This window comes from Xenopus tropicalis, chromosome 3, assembly GCF_000004195.4.
Source record: "Xenopus tropicalis strain Nigerian chromosome 3, UCB_Xtro_10.0, whole genome shotgun sequence".
Lineage (NCBI taxonomy): Eukaryota > Metazoa > Chordata > Amphibia > Anura > Pipidae > Xenopus > Xenopus tropicalis.
The window spans coordinates 140,587,710-140,605,964 of NC_030679.2; the positions used below are offsets into that span (position 1 = coordinate 140,587,710).

Consider the following 18,255-nt stretch of genomic DNA (forward strand, 5'->3'; position numbering starts at 1 on the left):
AATTGCAATTTTCTACATCATACTAAAAGTTAACTCAAAGGTGAATAACCCCTGTCAGAGAAGCGATATGGCAGCACCCAGTCCTATGTATAAATGTACACATGCAGTTTCATACAGTACTGCTAAAGGGCAAGTAAACTAGTTACAAATAGGGTATGTTTATCTTTACACCTGTATTAGTCCAACCCCTTTATAAAATGTAGCCCCCCCAATAGCAGGATGTACCCAACACAACCGCGGGGTGTGCTCTTTTAAATAAAAGAAGGATCCAGCGATTTCCGTTCTTCCTGGAATCTACCAAGTCTGTGTCTCCCCCCCGTGGGGTCTCCTAGGGACTTGCTTGGAACCTTTGCCATGTAACATGTCCACATTTTACCCCCAGTGGGGCAGGGTTAGGAAGGGGTTCCCTCCAGGGGTGCAGGGGATTCTCCCTGTGTTACCTCCGATGGGTTATGGGAGTAACGGCAGCTGTCCCCCAACTCGCAGGAACCCTGTGTAACGCAAGGAAAGGCTCATAAGCTCCAGTTGGGAATAGCCGGCCCGTGCCTGTAGCAGCAGCAGCAATGCTAACTGCTGGGCATAAGTCACACATAATATAGTGGGGGGTAACTATAGGGGCAGCAGAGCAGGGGGGAAAGGAGGTGACTGGGGGTGTGGCTGAATGAAGTCCCGCCCCCACAGGATGCACACTCACCTCCTTGAGCTTCTTGCAGGGGAAGCTTTTGAGGTGACTCTCGTCTGCGCTGGGAGCGTTCTTCCTCTTGTTCTGGTGCTGCTTCCGTTTATCCTCCAGTGTAGTAGCAATCCCACCCCTGAAAGAGAGGAGCCCAATGTGAGATCCAACAGACAAGGCGGGGGGGCTACTGCCTGGCAGCCATGATGGGTACTAGGGATAGCGAATCATCATTCAGGATGTCCTATTCCTACCTGCGCCTCACAGATGCTACAATGCAACTCCCAGCATCCTCAGCCAGACAAAGACAGGCCTTTGATAAGTTAATAATGACCCCTCACTAAATCCACTGAATTACCCCCTTGATCTCCAATCAGTGATCACCCCCCAGAGTTACCATCCCATAAACACTCGTGTTCCGTAGAACTCAAATTACCCGGCTTTGGCCCTTGCTTTGGGGCCCCAGTTTGCCTCGGGGTTTTCCTGGAACCTCTTTAAACCCATTTTACGAGATTTAGGATTGGCGTCCTCGCGAATCTCAAAGCTGCCCTCGATCCTGTAGGTGCAGAGACATAATAACACGATATGTAATGGAGATACTGTCACTGGGGTTGTACCCCCCCCCAATGGCTTAGCCCCATATAATGCATAAAAGACTTGAATAACCTGAGAGTTATATCCTTATACAGAGTTTGTTTATTTCCTGTAAATTAGTTCAAACTAAATTATATCCTTATCAATGGAGTTTATTGATGTAATTTGTTACATGACTCACTAAAACTTGTGTATTATAATAAATAAAGTACCCCCTGTTGTAAGATATGAGGATATTAGAATTCACCTCGGAGTTCCATGACCTGTATAAAAGCACTCGGCCTTCAGCCTCGTAACTTTATATGGTCATGGAACTCCTCTGTGACTTATAATATCCCTATATTTTACAACAGGGGGTACTTTATTCACTATATAATACACAAAAACCAATCATCTGTGATATAATATCCTTATCATTTACAGTAGGGGGTACATTATCCCTTATAATACATGAGTGACACTCAGAGTTCCCTGTATAACTCAGCCTGCAGCCTTGTGCCTTTATATGGGCACAGAACCCCTCAGTGACTGCTAATATCCTTATCATTTACAGTAGGGGGTACATTATCCCTTATAATACATGAGTGATACTCAGAGTTCCCTGTATAACTCAGCCTGCAGCCTTGTGCCTTTATATGGGCACAGAACCCCTCAGTGACTGCTAATATCCTTATCATTTACAGTAGGGGGTACATTATCCCTTATAATACATGAGTGATACTCAGAGTTCCCTGTATAACTCAGCCTGCAGCCTTGTGCCTTTATATGGGCACAGAACCCCTCAGTGACTGCTAATATCCTTATCATTTACAGTAGGGGGTACATTATCCCTTATAATACATGAGTGATACTCAGAGTTCCCTGTATAACTCAGCCTGCAGCCTTGTGCCTTTATATGGGCACAGAACCCCTCAGTGACTGCTAATATCCTTATCATTTACAGTAGGGGGTACATTATCCCTTATAATACATGAGTGACACTCAGAGTTCCCTGTATAACTCAGCCTGCAGCCTTGTGCCTTTATATGGGCACAGAACCCCTCAGTGACTGCTAATATCCTTATCATTTACAGTAGGGGGTACATTATCCCTTATAATACATGAGTGATACTCAGAGTTCCCTGTATAACTCAGCCTGCAGCCTTGTGCCTTTATATGGGCACAGAACCCCTCAGTGACTTCTAATATCCTTATCATTTACAGTAGGGGTACTGTATTCACCCCCTACTAACTACACACCAGACACTCACTTTGGCTCCTTGCTCAGGATGTGAAACGCTGGGCAGGTCTCTGAGAGCCTCTCTCTCTTCACTGGATTCTGCTTCTCCTGATGGGCACAAAAAAGCACATCAAATTACGGGGACCTGAGTATTTTAACCTTAGCACTGCCAGCCAGTGTTGTGTGACTGGGCACGTATAGCCAGCTTCACATATAACACCATCCAATTGGATCTGTACCAAGATATTCTAGGTTATGGGATACAATTATTAATGAGTAAATATTATCCAATGTTACTTGCAATTGCCTAACTGTACTGCCACTTGCAGTACCACATCTGACCAGTCCTGCCAGAAGCAGCTCTTTCCCATAGGCTGCAAAGGAACAGCACCACCATATATGATTTTACTGCAAAAGCAACAAATGGACTGACTTTAAAGGTATTTTAAGCTCTGGAAATACAGAAAGTAAGTAGAAATTCACATGGAGACTCACCCAGCAGCGCATAATGTCCCAAATGACAGAGGGCGGAGCGTCGGTTTTCAGGGCGTTCTTGCAGGCGTGTGAGAGCGAGACCCTGTACCCCGCGTGGAGCAGAGCAGAGCTGGCAGCGGGGAAGAACAGAACCCGATTATTTATACTGGCACCAAAATATCCTGTGGGGCTTATGGGACAAATGAGAGGGAGGTGGGCACAGTGCCACCTAGGGGAGGGGCTGGCGTAACCAACGGGGGTAGTTTGGCCCCTTGGAGTCTAGGGCTCAGTTTTACCATTCAAATGGGGGAATGAAAAGAGAAATAGGGCTGTGAGAGGCGACAGTTAGAATAATAGGGATCTGTATATACAGGCACAGGCCGAACACTCACCGGAACTGCAGCAGCGACGGGGTGTTACAGCGAATCACACTGCTCAGATTGTCCAGCGTATAATATAGGGGCACGTCACTCAGCTCCTGGGGGGGCAAGTACATATGTAATACTTCTACTGTATGGTACTGACCCAGATACGGTCATGTGTGTCACCCTGCAGTGGGAGGGGCAGACTCCATGTCCCATAGCTCCCTCCTGTCTGTGTCACTGTATCACCCTGCAGTGGGAGGGACAGACTCCATGTCCCATAGCCCCCTCCTGTCTGTGTCACTGTATCACCCTGCAGTGGGAGGGACAGACTCCATGTCCCATAGCCCCCTCCTGTCTGTGTCACTGTATCACCCTGCAGTGGGAGGGGCAGACTCCATGTCCCATAGCTCCCTCCTGTCTGTGTCACTGTATCACCCTGCAGTGGGAGGGACAGACTCCATGTCCCATAGCTCCCTCCTGTCTGTGTCACTGTATCACCCTGCAGTGGGAGGGACAGACTCCATGTCCCATAGCTCCCTCCTGTCTGTGTCACTGTATCACCCTGCAGTGGGAGGGGCAGACTCCATGTCCCATAGCTCCCTCCTGTCTGTGTCACTGTATCACCCTGCAGTGGGAGGGACAGACTCCATGTCCCATAGCTCCCTCCTGTCTGTGTCACTGTATCACCCTGCAGTGGGAGGGACAGACTCCATGTCCCATAGCCCCCTCCTGTCTGTGTCACTGTATCACCCTGCAGTGGGAGGGACAGACTCCATGTCCCATAGCCCCCTCCTGTCTGTGTCACTGTATCTCCCTGCAGTTGGAGGGACAGACTCCATGTCCCATAGCTCCCTCCTGTCTGTGTCACTGTATCACCCTGCAGTGGGAGGGTCAGACTCCATGTCCCATAGCCCCCTCCTGTCTGTGTCACTGTATCACCCTGCAGTTGGAGGGACAGACTCCATGTCCCATAGCCCCCTCCTGTCTGTGTCACTGTATCACCCTGCAGTGGGAGGGGCAGACTCCATGTCCCATAGCCCCCTCTGTGTCACTGTATCACCCTGCAGTGGGAGGGGCAGACTCCGTGTCCCATAGCCCCCTCCTGTCTGTGTCACTGTATCACCCTGCAGTGGGAGGGACAGACTCCGTGACCCATAGCTCCCTCCTGTCTGTGTCACTGTATCACCCTGCAGTTGGAGGGACAGACTCCATGTCCCATAGCTCCCTCCTGTCTGTGTCACTGTATCACCCTGCAGTGGGAGGGGCAGACTCCATGTCCCATAGCCCCCTCCTGTCTGTGTCACTGTATCACCCTGCAGTGGGAGGGGCAGACTCCGTGTCCCATAGCTCCCTCCTGTCTGTGTCACTGTATCACCCTGCAGTGGGAGGGGCAGACTCCGTGTCCCATAGCCCCCTCTGTGTCACTGTATCACCCTGCAGTGGGAGGGGCAGACTCTGTGTCCCATAGCCCCCCTCCTGTCTGTGTCACTGTATCACCCTGCAGTGGGAGGGGCAGACTCTGTGTCCCATAGCTCCCTCCTGTCTGTGTCACTGTATCACCCTGCAGTGGGAGGGGCAGACTCTGTGTCCCATAGCCCCCTCCTGTCTGTGTCACTGTATCACCCTGCAGTGGGAGGGGCAGACTCCGTGTCCCATAGCTCCCTCCTGTCTGTGTCACTGTATCACCCTGCAGTGGGAGGGGCAGACTCTGTGTCCCATAGCCCCCTCCTGTCTGTGTCACTGTATCACCCTGCAGTGGGAGGGGCAGACTCCATGTCCCATAGCCCCCTCTGTGTCACTGTATCACCCTGCAGTGGGAGGGGCAGACTCTGTGTCCCATAGCCCCCTCCTGTCTGTGTCACTGTATCACCCTGCAGTGGGAGGGGCAGACTCTGTGTCCCATAGCTCCCTCCTGTCTGTGTCACTGTATCACCCTGCAGTGGGAGGGGCAGACTCTGTGTCCCATAGCCCCCTCCTGTCTGTGTCACTGTATCACCCTGCAGTGGGAGGGGCAGACTCCGTGTCCCATAGCTCCCTCCTGTCTGTGTCACTGTATCACCCTGCAGTGGGAGGGGCAGACTCCATGTCCCATAGCCCCCTCCTGTCTGTGTCACTGTATCACCCTGCAGTGGGAGGGACAGACTCCATGTCCCATAGCTCCCTCCTGTCTGTGTCACTGTATCACCCTGCAGTGGGAGGGGCAGACTCCGTGTCCCATAGCTCCCTCCTGTCTGTGTCACTGTATCACCCTGCAGTGGGAGGGGAAGCTTATATACAGAGTACAGAAGCCCGTATCACACTCTTACCTCTGTCACCATGCTCAGCACTCCCTGAATTCTTTCTGAAGTCTTAAATCTCTTCGGATTTCGCTCCAAAGCGGATAAAATGCGCTCAACAAAATCTTTATCATGGAGAGACTCCGCCCAAATAGGTCCCCCAAGCTGAGAAATGCACATGAAAAAATATTCAAATTCACAATCTGTACTTTGATAAACACCCTGAAAATGATCTCCCCGCTCTGTATAACGGGGCTGAGTATCTATAGGCCGATAATGATCTCCCCGCTCTGTATAATGGGGCTGAGTATCTATAGGCCGATAATGATCTCCCCGCTCTGTATAACGGGGCTGAGTATCTATAGGCCGATAATGATCTCCCCGCTCTGTATAACGGGGCTGAGTATCTATAGGCCGATAATGATCTCCCCGCTCTGTATAATGGGGCTGAGTATCTATAGGCCGATAATGATCTCCCCGCTCTGTATAATGGGGCTGAGTATCTATAGGCCGATAATGATCTCCCCGCTCTGTATAACGGGGCTGAGTATCTATAGGCCGATAATGATCTCCCCGCTCTGTATAATGGGGCTGAGTATCTATAGGCCGATAATGATCTCCCCGCTCTGTATAATGGGGCTGAGTATCTATAGGCCGATAATGATCTCCCCGCTCTGTATAACGGGGCTGAGTATCTATAGGCCGATAATGATCTCCCCGCTCTGTATAACGGGGCTGAGTATCTATAGGCCGATAATGATCTCCCCGCTCTGTATAATGGGGCTGAGTATCTATAGGCCGATAATGATCTCCCCGCTCTGTATAATGGGGCTGAGTATCTATAGGCTTATAATGATCTCCCCGCTCTGTATAATGGGGCTGAGTATCTATAGGCTGATAATGATCTCCCCGCTCTGTATAATGGGGCTGAGTATCTATAGGCCGATAATGATCTCCCCGCTCTGTATAATGGGGCTGAGTATCTATAGGCCGATAATGATCTCCCCGCTCTGTATAATGGGACTGAGTATCTATAGGCCGATAATGATCTCCCCGCTCTGTATAATGGGGCTGAGTATCTATAGGCTGATAATGATCTCCCCGCTCTGTATAATGGGACTGAGTATCTATAGGCCGATAATGATCTCCCCGTTCTGTATAATGGGACTGAGTATCTATAGGCTGATAATGATCTCCCCGCTCTGTATAACGGGGCTGAGTATCTATAGGCCGATAATGATCTCCCCGCTCTGTATAATGGGACTGAGTATCTATAGGCCGATAATGATCTCCCCGCTCTGTATAATGGGGCTGAGTATCTATAGGCTGATAATGATCTCCCCGCTCTGTATAATGGGCCTGAGTATCTATAGGCCGATAATGATCTCCCCGCTCTGTATAATGGGGCTGAGTATCTATAGGCCGATATACCTGATGCCTTTGATGGCAGAATTCACAGCTTGCAGTCACCGGAGGGCCAGTTGCAGGTGAGTATTTCATGCTGATAAAAGGAAATATAGAGAGAATATTGGGGTGAGAGCCAAGGATATTCCCAGGGTCACTATACACACACTCTTATGAACATCATAAAATGTCCCTTAAGATAAAGCTTACTTTATCAGAAAGGTCTATGTAAATACTCACTCAGTTGCACCGAGTCCTCTATCAAAAGAAACACAGGATTTCTTGCCTCCTTTTTTGTAAACATGTTCTTGGGTATCTGACTTCCTCTCTCAGAAAAATCCTTCATTCCTGGGGCCAGAGTCTGTCAAGCTCTCTCCTCTCTCTCTCCTGCTACCCCCTCCCATAAGAATTCATAAAACTCACTCCCCCCTCCCTTAGGAATGTGTAATCTTTGCTACCAGACTCTAGAGCTGCAGCAGAAAGCTACTGGGACCGAGCTAAAATGGCAGCTGATATCTTAAACAAACAGAGGGAGCTTCTAGGGCTGTTACTCAGGTATGGTGAAGCTTTCTGCAGAATAAATATAGTGTTCTAGGTGTCACTATTGTTACTAATCTATTGGCAGTAAAATTAAAATTAATTATTACAAAAATGACTTACATATTCAGTACTAAAAGGGCAGATTTATCAGAATAAGAGATTAGAGCTCAATACATAAAAACTCACCTGCGTTCCTCTTTTAATAAATACCCTTTAAAAACCATAGGAGTTAATAGAACATGGGTATGTTTTTATGTACTAAGCTCTAAACTCACATTCTGATAAATCTGCCCCTAAATAACAGAACATTTGACCATTTAAATAAATATTGTTTCAGATCATTGTTTTACTTTGATAAACTTCTGGTTTTATTAAACAGATTTATCCAAAACTCACTTGTTCCCATGAGTGGTGGCTTTCCCCAGGCGCTGTAGATGGTATGTCCCACACCCCACGCAGTTGTATAACAGGGCTTGCTTACTGTAGAAATAAAGGGAGGCTTATTATTCCAGTTCATTTGCCCACCTTGGACACACCCTTCCCAACCAATGACACACAGTTTGCCAGTTAGCTCTACACAACTGCCTGGATGAGACTGAGGTTCCAAAACCAATAATGTTCCTACCCAAGACCAAGAATGGTAAGGATCAAGTCTAAGTCACAACCAAACCTAAAGAAGTTCAAGACCAAGAATGGTAAGGGCTAAGTCACAACCAAACCTGAAGAAGTTCAAGACCAAGAATGGTAAGGGCCAAGTCCAAGTCACAACCAAACCTGAAGAAGTTCAAGACCAAGAATGGTAAGGGCTAAGTCCAAGTCACAACCAAACCTGAAGAAGTTCAAGACCAAGAATGGTAAGGGCCAAGTCCAAGTCACAACCAAACCTAAAGGAGTTCAAGACCAAGAATGGTAAGGGCCAAGTCACAACCAAACCTGAAGAAGTTCAAGACCAAGAATGGTAAGGGCCAAGTCCAAGTCACAACCAAACCTAAAGGAGTTCAAGACCAAGAATGGTAAGGGCCAAGTCACAACCAAACCTGTAGGAGTTCAAGACCAAGAATGGTAAGGATCAAGTCTAAGTCACAACCAAACCTGAAGGAGTTCAAGACCAAGAATGGTAAGGGTCAAGGCCATGTCACAACCAAACCTGAAAGAGTTCAAGACCAAGAATGGTATTTAACTGCAGAACTGTAGAGGATAATGACCAGGACTGGCAAGGGGCAAATCCAAGTCATGACCAGGACTGGTTGGTGGTGTAAAGTCAATGGCTGGAGTGAGTCAAGTTGAGGTCAGTCCAGAAAAGGGTCAAGTCCTATTCATGATCATAAGTGGTCAAGTCTGAGCCAAGATCAACACAGGTGCTGCTCAAGTCCAAGTTACATCCAAAGCTAGCAGGTGTTAAAGTGTTCCTTCACCTTAAAATTAACGTTTAATACAACATAGATGGTATTCGGAGACAATATGCAAATGGTTTTAGCGGTTTTCTGGTTGCTAGGGTCTTGTTTACCTTAGCAACCAGGCAGTCATTTTAATGAGAGACTGGAACATGAATAAAAGAAAGAATAGAATAGAAAGATAAGGAATAAGAATTAATAATTGTAAGCTCAAAAGCAATAGTTTTTTGGCTGCTGGGGGTCACTGACCCTCCCCCCCCGCAGACTAACTGAATATGAAAATACAATATGAAGAATGATACAAGTTTAAGCCATATGGTAAACTAAGACACCTGCCCTTGACCCCGCCCTTTTACAGAGACGGTTCTCTGGTTCTAGATCGGCCCGTACTTACCTGGCACACATCTTCACTTTGGCCTGGCCAGTAAACACGCGCACAAACACCCGAATGTAAAAGTCGACGGAGATGCAGAGCAGCGGCACTATGTAACGTTGGTAGCAGTTAGCGCGCAGGTCCAGGCTGTGTAGGAGGATGCGGAGAGCCTGTGGGGCACAGAGAATGGCACACGTGCGGTTGGTACAGTGGAACAGTCACATGACCAGCCCCCCCCCCCCCCCGTACACAGCCGGGGCATCACTTATACACAATCCAACACTCGCATTACCCGCTTACCATTTCATGGCAGAACTTTGATTTAATGGACATGGCGCCGTATTTGCTGTAACACGTTTCGCCGTTGTTTCCCGCCAAAACCGCCATGTCCGTGCACGTGATGCACAGCAGCCCTACAGAGCGGAGAAATAAGCCAATGTGACTGGGGTTTAGCAATAAACACTCTGGTATTGTGCCCGCGGGGTATGGGGCTCACCTCCCTCGCTCACGCTCTGCACCGCAGCGTCCAGGAACATGGAGGGGCTCCCATAGGGATCCAGATCTATGACATCAAAGCGATCCTTTGCGCCCGTCCTGTTGTACATCACCATCCTATAGACATGTACAAAGTGTCCATATTAAAGCCAAACTACACCCCCAGAATAAATACTTGGCCAACAGATTAAAGAATCTCCCCAAACTGGAATATATATATCAGTAAATATTGTCCTTTTACATCCTTTCCCTTGATCCACCATTTTGTGATGGGCTGTGTGCTCCCTCAGAGATCAGCTGACAGGAAGTGATGCAGCTCTAAGTGTAACAGGAAGTAGTGTGGAAGCAAAAGGCAGAACTCTGCCCATTCATTGGCTGATGGGGCCTAGCATGTATGTGTGCCTTGGCTTGTTTGTGTGCACTGTGACTCCTATGATCCTATGCATCTCTTTAATGTCCTTCCGGCCAAGGGCTGCCTGTAGTTGGCGAGGGTATGGGACAAACTTCTGTATATTAAAGCTTGGTTAGCCTCTCACCGGGCATCGCCGTAGCTGCCCGTCACCAGGTTCCCCACATCGTTGTGCTGTATATTGCGCTTGATAAGCTCCACGGCGCTGGCGGAGAAGTCATTAGCAACGACGCTGTGTAGGCCGGGCACTTCACGGGCAAAGCGAATGGAGCGCAGGCCAGACGCAGCCAGACCCTCTAAGATACGCAACCCATCCTATGCAGGATAGATAGATAGAAATACGCGGATACATTAGGGGAAGGGTACAGGGTGGCATAATTAGTACAAAGGGGGGCAATAAGGCCTGAGGGCACTCGTTTGGGGATGAGGCTCAAGAGAGAAGAAATAGAGACAGGAGGTTAAGCCCCTCCTCCCCAGCCTGTCAGTATCCCATTCTATTCCATATGATCTCTTACTTGTTAGGGTTCAACTTGACATTTATTTTATATTTTAAACTGTGTGATTTGGGCTCTCCCTAAGGAGAGGGGGAACGAAAAAGGCCAATGGACTGAAGGCATTGATCCAACAGGGTTGAAGAAATTTCTAGTGGGATTGGGGGTAAGTGTGAGGGGATGCCCAGCTGGGAGACACACACAATCTGGGTTTTCTTACTTACAGGGCAGGGCTCCCCTACATGCGCAGTGGGTCGGTCTGGGGGGGTGGAGTTATTCTCTGGACTAGAGGTCACTTTGTCTTCTCCCGTCTCCGACAGGTTCACCACCAGCTTCTGCTCCACCCTCTCACCGGGCACCACAACTGTAGGAGAGAAGAATGTGAGTGTTTATTGGTCGGCGTGGTACAAACCCAGCCGTTAGGTTGGCCGGGCAGCCTGAAGGTGACAGTTTTATACAGAGAGGGGGGAGCAACACTCACTGTCAGTCCCTTTCTGCTGGAGATGCAGGCGAGAAAATTCTGTGATTACCGCGCATCTAAAGGGGAACAGAGCAGCCATTAGGATAATCATTCACTGGAATACAAACATAGGTTTATTTCCCCTTCATTCCATGTTGTGTATTTGTATCCTTCATATATAGAATTCTCTGATCCTGATGGTTCCCTCTCCCTGAATTGTATCTGTCCCTCTGTATATTAGAGTGTAAGCTCTGCAGGGCAGGATTCCCTTCTCCCAATGGTTCCCTCTCCCTGTATTGTATCTGTGTCCCTCTGTATATTAGAGTGTAAGCTCTGCAGGGCAGGATTCCCTTCTCCCAATGGTTCCCTCTCCCTGTATTGTATCTGTGTCCCTCTGTATATTAGAGTGTAAGCTCTGCAGGGCAGGATTCCCTTCTCCCAATGGTTCCCTCTCCCTGTATTGTATCTGTGTCCCTCTGTATATTAGAGTGTAAGCTTTGCAGGGCAGGGTTCCCTTCTCCCAATGGTTCCCTCTCCCTGTATTGTATCTGTGTCCCTCTGTATATTAGAGTGTAAGCTCTGCAGGGCAGGATTCCCTTCTCCCAATGGTTCCCTCTCCCTGTATTGTATCTGTGTCCCTCTGTATATTAGAGTGTAAGCTCTGCAGGACAGGATTCCCTTCTCCCAATGGTTCCCTCTCCCTGTATTGTATCTGTGCCCCTCTGTATATTAGAGTGTAAGCTCTGCAGGGCAGGATTCCCTTCTCCCAATGGTTCCCTCTCCCTGTAGTGTATCTGTGCCCCTCTGTATATTAGAGTGTAAGCTCTGCAGGGCAGGATTCCCTTCTCCCAATGGTTCCCTCTCCCTGTATTGTATCTGTGTCCCTCTGTATATTAGAGTGTAAGCTCTGCAGGGCAGGATTCCCTTCTCCCAATGGTTCCCTCTCCCTGTATTGTATCTGTGTCCCTCTGTATATTAGAGTGTAAGCTCTGCAGGGCAGGATTCCCTTCTCCCAATGGTCCCCTCTCCCTGTATTGTATCTGTGTCCCTCTGTATATTAGAGTGTAAGCTCTGCAGGGCAGGATTCCCTTCTCCCAATGGTTCCCTCTCCCTGTATTGTATCTGTGTCCTTCTGTATATTAGAGTGTAAGCTCTGTGGGACAGGATTCCCCAGAACCCATGCCCATTCCTACCCCTGTACTGTACAAGCCCCAGTGCTGTACTCACGTCAGGTCTCTGTTAAACTCCTGCACAGGATTATAGAAGACTTGGTTGGCGCTGGGGAAGATCACACTGGCTTTTCCCTCGTGTATAAAGGTTTCTCCGGAACTCTCCATACTGTATGAACAAGAGGCTTTGCCCAAGGCCTGGAGTTTTGTTCTGAAGAAGGGAAAACTGTGAGAGGGCAGAGCTGACAGCCTAACAATGGCCGCCCAGGAGCGCATCTGAGGAATGAGCCCTAAGCAGAGAAAGGACAAAATCAGCATCAGAAAGTATCTCTCTATCAGGCTACTGCCCTGCAGTGAATAAGCACAGGAGGTCTAACAAGGCATCATGGGAAATGAGAATCATCTAAAGCCTGTCCTACACTGTGTCCAATCATCTATGCCCTGTCAGAAAGCTGCTGTATGATTACTGGGGTTCAGCAGGGGTGACAATAGGGTTCCTCCCCCTCAGTGCAGTTAAGTGGTGGTAACCTTGGTGTTTACTTTTAATATGATGATACAATTTGCAATTGGTCTTCATTTTTATTACTTGTAGTTTTTTTTTTAATGATTTCACCTTTTGTTTAGCAACTCTCCAGTTTTGAATTTCAGCAGCTATCTGGTTGCTAGGGTCCAAATTACTTTAGCAACCAGAGAGCGGTTATAACGAGAGACTGGAATATAAATAGGAGAGAACCTGAACACAAAAATAATAAAAAGTAACAATAACAATAAAACTGGAGCCTCACAGAGCAATCGTTTTTTGGCTGCCGGGGTCAGTGACCCCCATTTGAAAGCTGGAAAAAGTTAGAAGAGGAAGGAAAATAATGAAAAAACTATAAATAAAGACAAATAATAAAGACAAATAGGAAAGTTGCTTGGACTAGGCCATTCTATAACATAATAAAAGTTAATATAAAGGTGAACCCACCCCTTTCATATAAAAACTAATTCTGTGGGCAAACCTAAACGTTGCTATGGGTCAGAGCATTTTGCAGTATCAGTAAGTGACAAGCAAACAGGCTATTCCCCACAAAGCCCATACTCAGGCCTGGGGCAACCCTCCCCCTGTATAATAAACCCAACTAAAGTGCCACAGCAACCCCCTCTCCAATACTTTATTATTATATATGCAGTAGCCCACCCTTCCCACCATTACAGTGTATCTGCCAAACATTTAATACCATCCAGCCTGCCTAAAACCAACCTGCCCGGCTTTTGCTGAACTACAAGTCCCAGAAGGCAACAGAATCCGCTTTTTAGCTGTAGTTGCAAACACTTTGCCCGACCCTCCTCACTGACCCAAAGTCACTCTCTAACTCATACCCCGCAGCGCTGCACTGTAGGAACCCGACCCAAGAACGCTTCTCACCCGTATATACACTGCGGGTCTCTCCTTAGCCAAGCATGATCATAAGGGCGCCGCCATCTTGTGGGTGGGCTCGTCACATGCACAGAGCAAACCAATCAGAGGAGCCGCAGAGCCAGACACATAACTGCGCTTGCGGAAGTGCTGCGGTGTGGGATGCGCTCTGTATAAACGTTGGGCGCTTAATTAATACCGCATTTTATCAAATAGGGCAAGCACTTTCCCATTAATAAAGGCTATCTAATGACAGCCATGTGCAGGAAGGCACAGGAATCAGTATAAGCACTGGCCTATACACATATATAATAGCGTTTTATATGAATAATCTTTCACTGAGCGTTTCCCAGCGCTTGAGGGCGCTCTGCCATGAGGTAAATGCAAGAGACTGATGCAACTGAAATAAAAAAGGAGTGAGAGGTGCCACAAGGTGCTGGGGTTGCCCCCTGGCTGGTATACTGATGCTTGATCCTAATGTTATTAACAGGGCAGAGAGGGCAAATACATGTATAGGATGTATATAAATGTATAGGAATGCTGGTATTCTGGCAGCACCGCAGCTGAAGTAACCAGGGATGGCAGAAAAAGCCTCTCCTGGTAATGTGAGCCAAAATTCAGGTTTTTAAATCAGAATCTGAGCTCTCTAATGGAGAGTGCACTATTGTGCTTTCTGCGCTAGTGATGCAGCCACCTCTGACATGAAAATCCTAAGGCTGATGCCACACGAGGCGTAGGGCTGATATTTTCGGCAAGTGGAAAGACGCTTGGCGAAAATACAGCCCTATGCCTGCTACTTGTGCCTGCACCTGAATGAATGAGATACGCTCAGGTGCAGGCACATGTAGCCGATATACGCATGAAAATGCAAGATAATGTAAAGTCGCGTTTTCATGCGTATATCGGCTACATGTGCCTGTACCCGAGCGTATCCCATTCATTCTGGTGCAGGCACATGTAGGGAGGCCACCAGGCTTGTAGGTTACCGGTCCGGCCAGTAATAGTGACACTTAATGCCAGTGTTATTATACACATATGGGAAAATATACCTCTACATTACTTCCCAATATACATTTGTGACTCGTACCCATTGGTTGTAAAGTTATGTGTAAATGTAATTGCTATTGAAAGCAGCCACTGGCTCTCTACTGTATATTTACTGCACTGCTGTTTCTGACTCCTACAACATTGTAGCAGAAGCCTGACTAAAGCCGACTAATAGTATCTGAAGAGCGCACTTCTGCTGCATTTTCCCGTGTCAGACCCGAAAACAGAAAGGGAGCATGAAGAATGTATATTGGGAATTATATATATATATATATATATATATATATATATATATATATATATATAAGAATTATATTTTGCAGGAATTTCAACAGTTTATGAATTCAGCACAAGTCACTGGTCAGGGTTACTGAGGTCTCCATTTGTGCGTAATACATATATTTAATTATAATTATTAATTTAAGTTCAGCATTCAGGTCTGCATCCAGTCTGCACCTAGACTTTAAAGGCTGGTTCACCTTTAATAAGTAATAGAATGCTCTATTCTTTGCAGCTTTGCAATTGGTCTTCATTATTCATTCTTTATAGTTTTTACCTTTGAAATAGGGGTCACTGACCCTGGCAACCAGAAAATTATTGCTCCGCGAGGCTACAATTTTGTATTACTTATCTTCCTATTGAGTTCCTCTTCTATGCTTCCAGTCTCTTAAGCAAACCACTGCCTGGTCACTAGGGAAAACAAGACCCTAGCAACCAGATAGCTACTTAAATACCAAACTGGAAAAGCTGCTCAACAAAAAGCTAAATATCCAAAAAACACCATAACAAAAGTATAATGAAGACCAATTGCAAATTGTCTCAGGATATCGCTGTCTATAAATACCGTGAGCTTTTCCTTTTACTTAAACAGCCATTGAGACTGGAGGAAAGGAGATTATATCATCAGCGCCACAAGGATTTCTTTACTGATACTCCGGGTCACTGGAGTAACTATGGGTAACTGGGGTAACTATGGGTAAATATTATATTGCTGTGGGTTTCCCTTGCCTTCTGCTGCATCCATTTCTAGAATGTCTCTGAAAGGCAGGACTTGATGCATTTGTCTGTGTGTTTTATCAGCTTAACTTTCTTTAAGGGTAAAGACACACAGAGCTACTTAGTAGCAGCTACATGTCACAGCTACTAAATGCCAGAAAATACCCTGCCATAGACAATACTGAGAATTACCTCTGTTAAAACACAGGTAGACTAAATTATCAGTAAATGATCAACATTGTCTATTTCTGTAGCCGTGACAAGTAGCTGCTACTAGTAGCTCTGTGTGTCTTCACCCTAAAAGCTGCCTGCCCCAATCCAGTATTCCTGTACAATGGATAAATACTGCCCAGCCATTTGTATGTATATTTGTATATTTTTATTTATAAAGCGCTACTTATGTACGCAGCGCTGTACAGTAGCTATGTACCAATGACCTATATATCCTATTATGCTCGGTGGTGCTGAAATGCCATAAAAGTGAAGCCTCGCCATCACCGGTGTAAATAAGGCCACTGACTCACTGTGATGAACATGTAAAGCCTCTGTCCCTGCCTGGCGTCAGTGTGAGTAACAGTAACCACAGAGGCTGGCTGCCCGGCTGGGGAGGTGCATTTCCTCATTTATGGATTCAGCTTGTAAATTGCCCTGTGGCACTAACAGCAAATACTATTACTCCTGCCTCTCCTCTTCACTAACGTGTTACATTTACACAGGCAGCACCTACTATCATTACAGTAGGGGGTACATTATCCCTTATAATACATGAGTGATACTCACAGTTCCCTGTATAACTCAGCCTGCAGCCTTGTGCCTTTATATGGGCACAGAACCCCTCAGTGACTGCTAATATCCTTATCATTTACAGTAGGGGGTACATTATCCCTTATAATACATGAGTGATACTCACAGTTCCCTGTATAACTCAGCCTGCAGCCTTGTGCCTTTATATGGGCACAGAACCCCTCAGTGACTGCTAATATCCTTATCATTTACAGTAGGGGGTACATTATCCCTTATAATACATGAGTGATACTCAGGGTTCCCTGTATAACTCAGCCTGCAGCCTTGTGCCTTTATATGGGCACAGAACCCCTCAGTGACTGCTAATATCCTTATCATTTACAGTAGGGGGTACATTATCCCTTATAATACATGAGTGATACTCAGAGTTCCCTGTATAACTCAGCCTGCAGCCTTGTGCCTTTATATGGGCACAGAACCCCTCAGTGACTGCTAATATCCTTATCATTTACAGTAGGGGGTACATTATCCCTTATAATACACGAGTGATACTCAGAGTTCCCTGTATAACTCAGCCTGCAGCCTTGTGCCTTTATATGGGCACAGAACCCCTCAGTGACTGCTAATATCCTTATCATTTACAGTAGGGGGTACATTATCCCTTATAATACAAGAGTGATACTCAGAGTTCCCTGTATAACTCAGCCTGCAGCCTTGTGCCTTTATATGGGCACAGAACCCCTCAGTGACTGCTAATATCCTTATCATTTACAGTAGGGGGTACATTATCCCTTATAATACATGAGTGATACTCAGAGTTCCCTGTATAACTCAGCCTGCAGCCTTGTGCCTTTATATGGGGGGCACAGAACCCCTCAGTGACTGCTAATATCCTTATCATTTACAGTAGGGGGTACATTATCCCTTATAATACATGAGTGATACTCAGAGTTCCCTGTATAACTCAGCCTGCAGCCTTGTGCCTTTATATGGGGGGCACAGAACCCCTCAGTGACTGCTAATATCCTTATCATTTACAGTAGAGGGTACATTATCCCTTATAATACATGAGTGATACTCAGAGTTCCCTGTATAACTCAGCCTGTAGCCTTGTGCCTTTATATGGGCACAGAACCCCTCAGTGACTGCTAATATCCTTATCATTTACAGTAGGAGGTACACTGTACAGTGAAAGAGTTAAAGTTAATGTCTTTTTGCAATGCAATGTGTAATTACAAATGAAAAACATACAGAAGGGGACAACAGATTTGGACGATATGTGTTGGGACACAATAACTGCAAGATTGCTAAAAATGTATATTTGCATTCTTATGGTTGAGCATTTTCCTTTAGATTATGGTAAAATAAAGCATTTGGAATTTTCTGTTCCCTAATTATAAGAATAAAACAAATAATTTGTGCTTACTCTTAGCTTGCCCCAGTTCCATCATATGTCCTGTAGATGAAGAGTTTCATAAAACAAAATAGTGCTGAATATAGGGGGGTTCTGGATGATATTAATTAAGAAACCCTAAAATATTGTTAATTTTCATGACTTATTTTTGTCTTCAGGCCTCTCCTGTTTATCTTTCGGTGTCTAATAGAAACCACTTGCTGGTTGCTAGGGTGAATTTAACCGTAGCAGCTAGTCAGCTGCCAATATTCCAAACTGGAGATCTGCTCAACACAAAGGTTAAAAAAAGTATAAACAAAAACACTGCATCGCAGTAAAG

General features: G+C 46.4%; 1 protein-coding gene across 3 annotated transcripts; it reads right to left on the reverse strand.

Annotated features, from left to right (window-relative positions):
• Positions 1-138: 138 nt before the first annotated feature.
• Positions 139-13,902, reverse strand: trmt1 (tRNA methyltransferase 1). 3 transcript variants are annotated; one of them, XM_004919144.4, is made up of 17 exons: positions 13,745-13,902; positions 12,395-12,626; positions 11,189-11,244; positions 10,932-11,071; positions 10,344-10,531; positions 9,809-9,924; positions 9,613-9,725; positions 9,334-9,482; positions 7,942-8,025; positions 7,033-7,102; positions 5,632-5,766; positions 3,353-3,438; positions 2,982-3,090; positions 2,518-2,594; positions 1,110-1,229; positions 695-812; positions 139-491 (listed from the first exon to the last, which is right to left on the reverse strand). In XM_004919144.4, the coding sequence occupies exons 2-17, from the start codon at positions 12,610-12,612 to the stop codon at positions 393-395; spliced, it is 1,878 nt and encodes a 625-aa protein (XP_004919201.1). In that variant the 5' UTR covers positions 12,613-12,626; positions 13,745-13,902; the 3' UTR covers positions 139-392. The 3 variants fall into 3 exon arrangements, with proteins under 3 accessions (XP_004919201.1, XP_004919202.1, XP_031755310.1); XM_004919145.4 differs by having other exon boundaries at positions 13,699-13,902; XM_031899450.1 differs by lacking the exon at positions 13,745-13,902 and adding an exon at positions 13,580-13,655.
• Between the last annotated feature and the right edge of the window lie 4,353 nt (positions 13,903-18,255).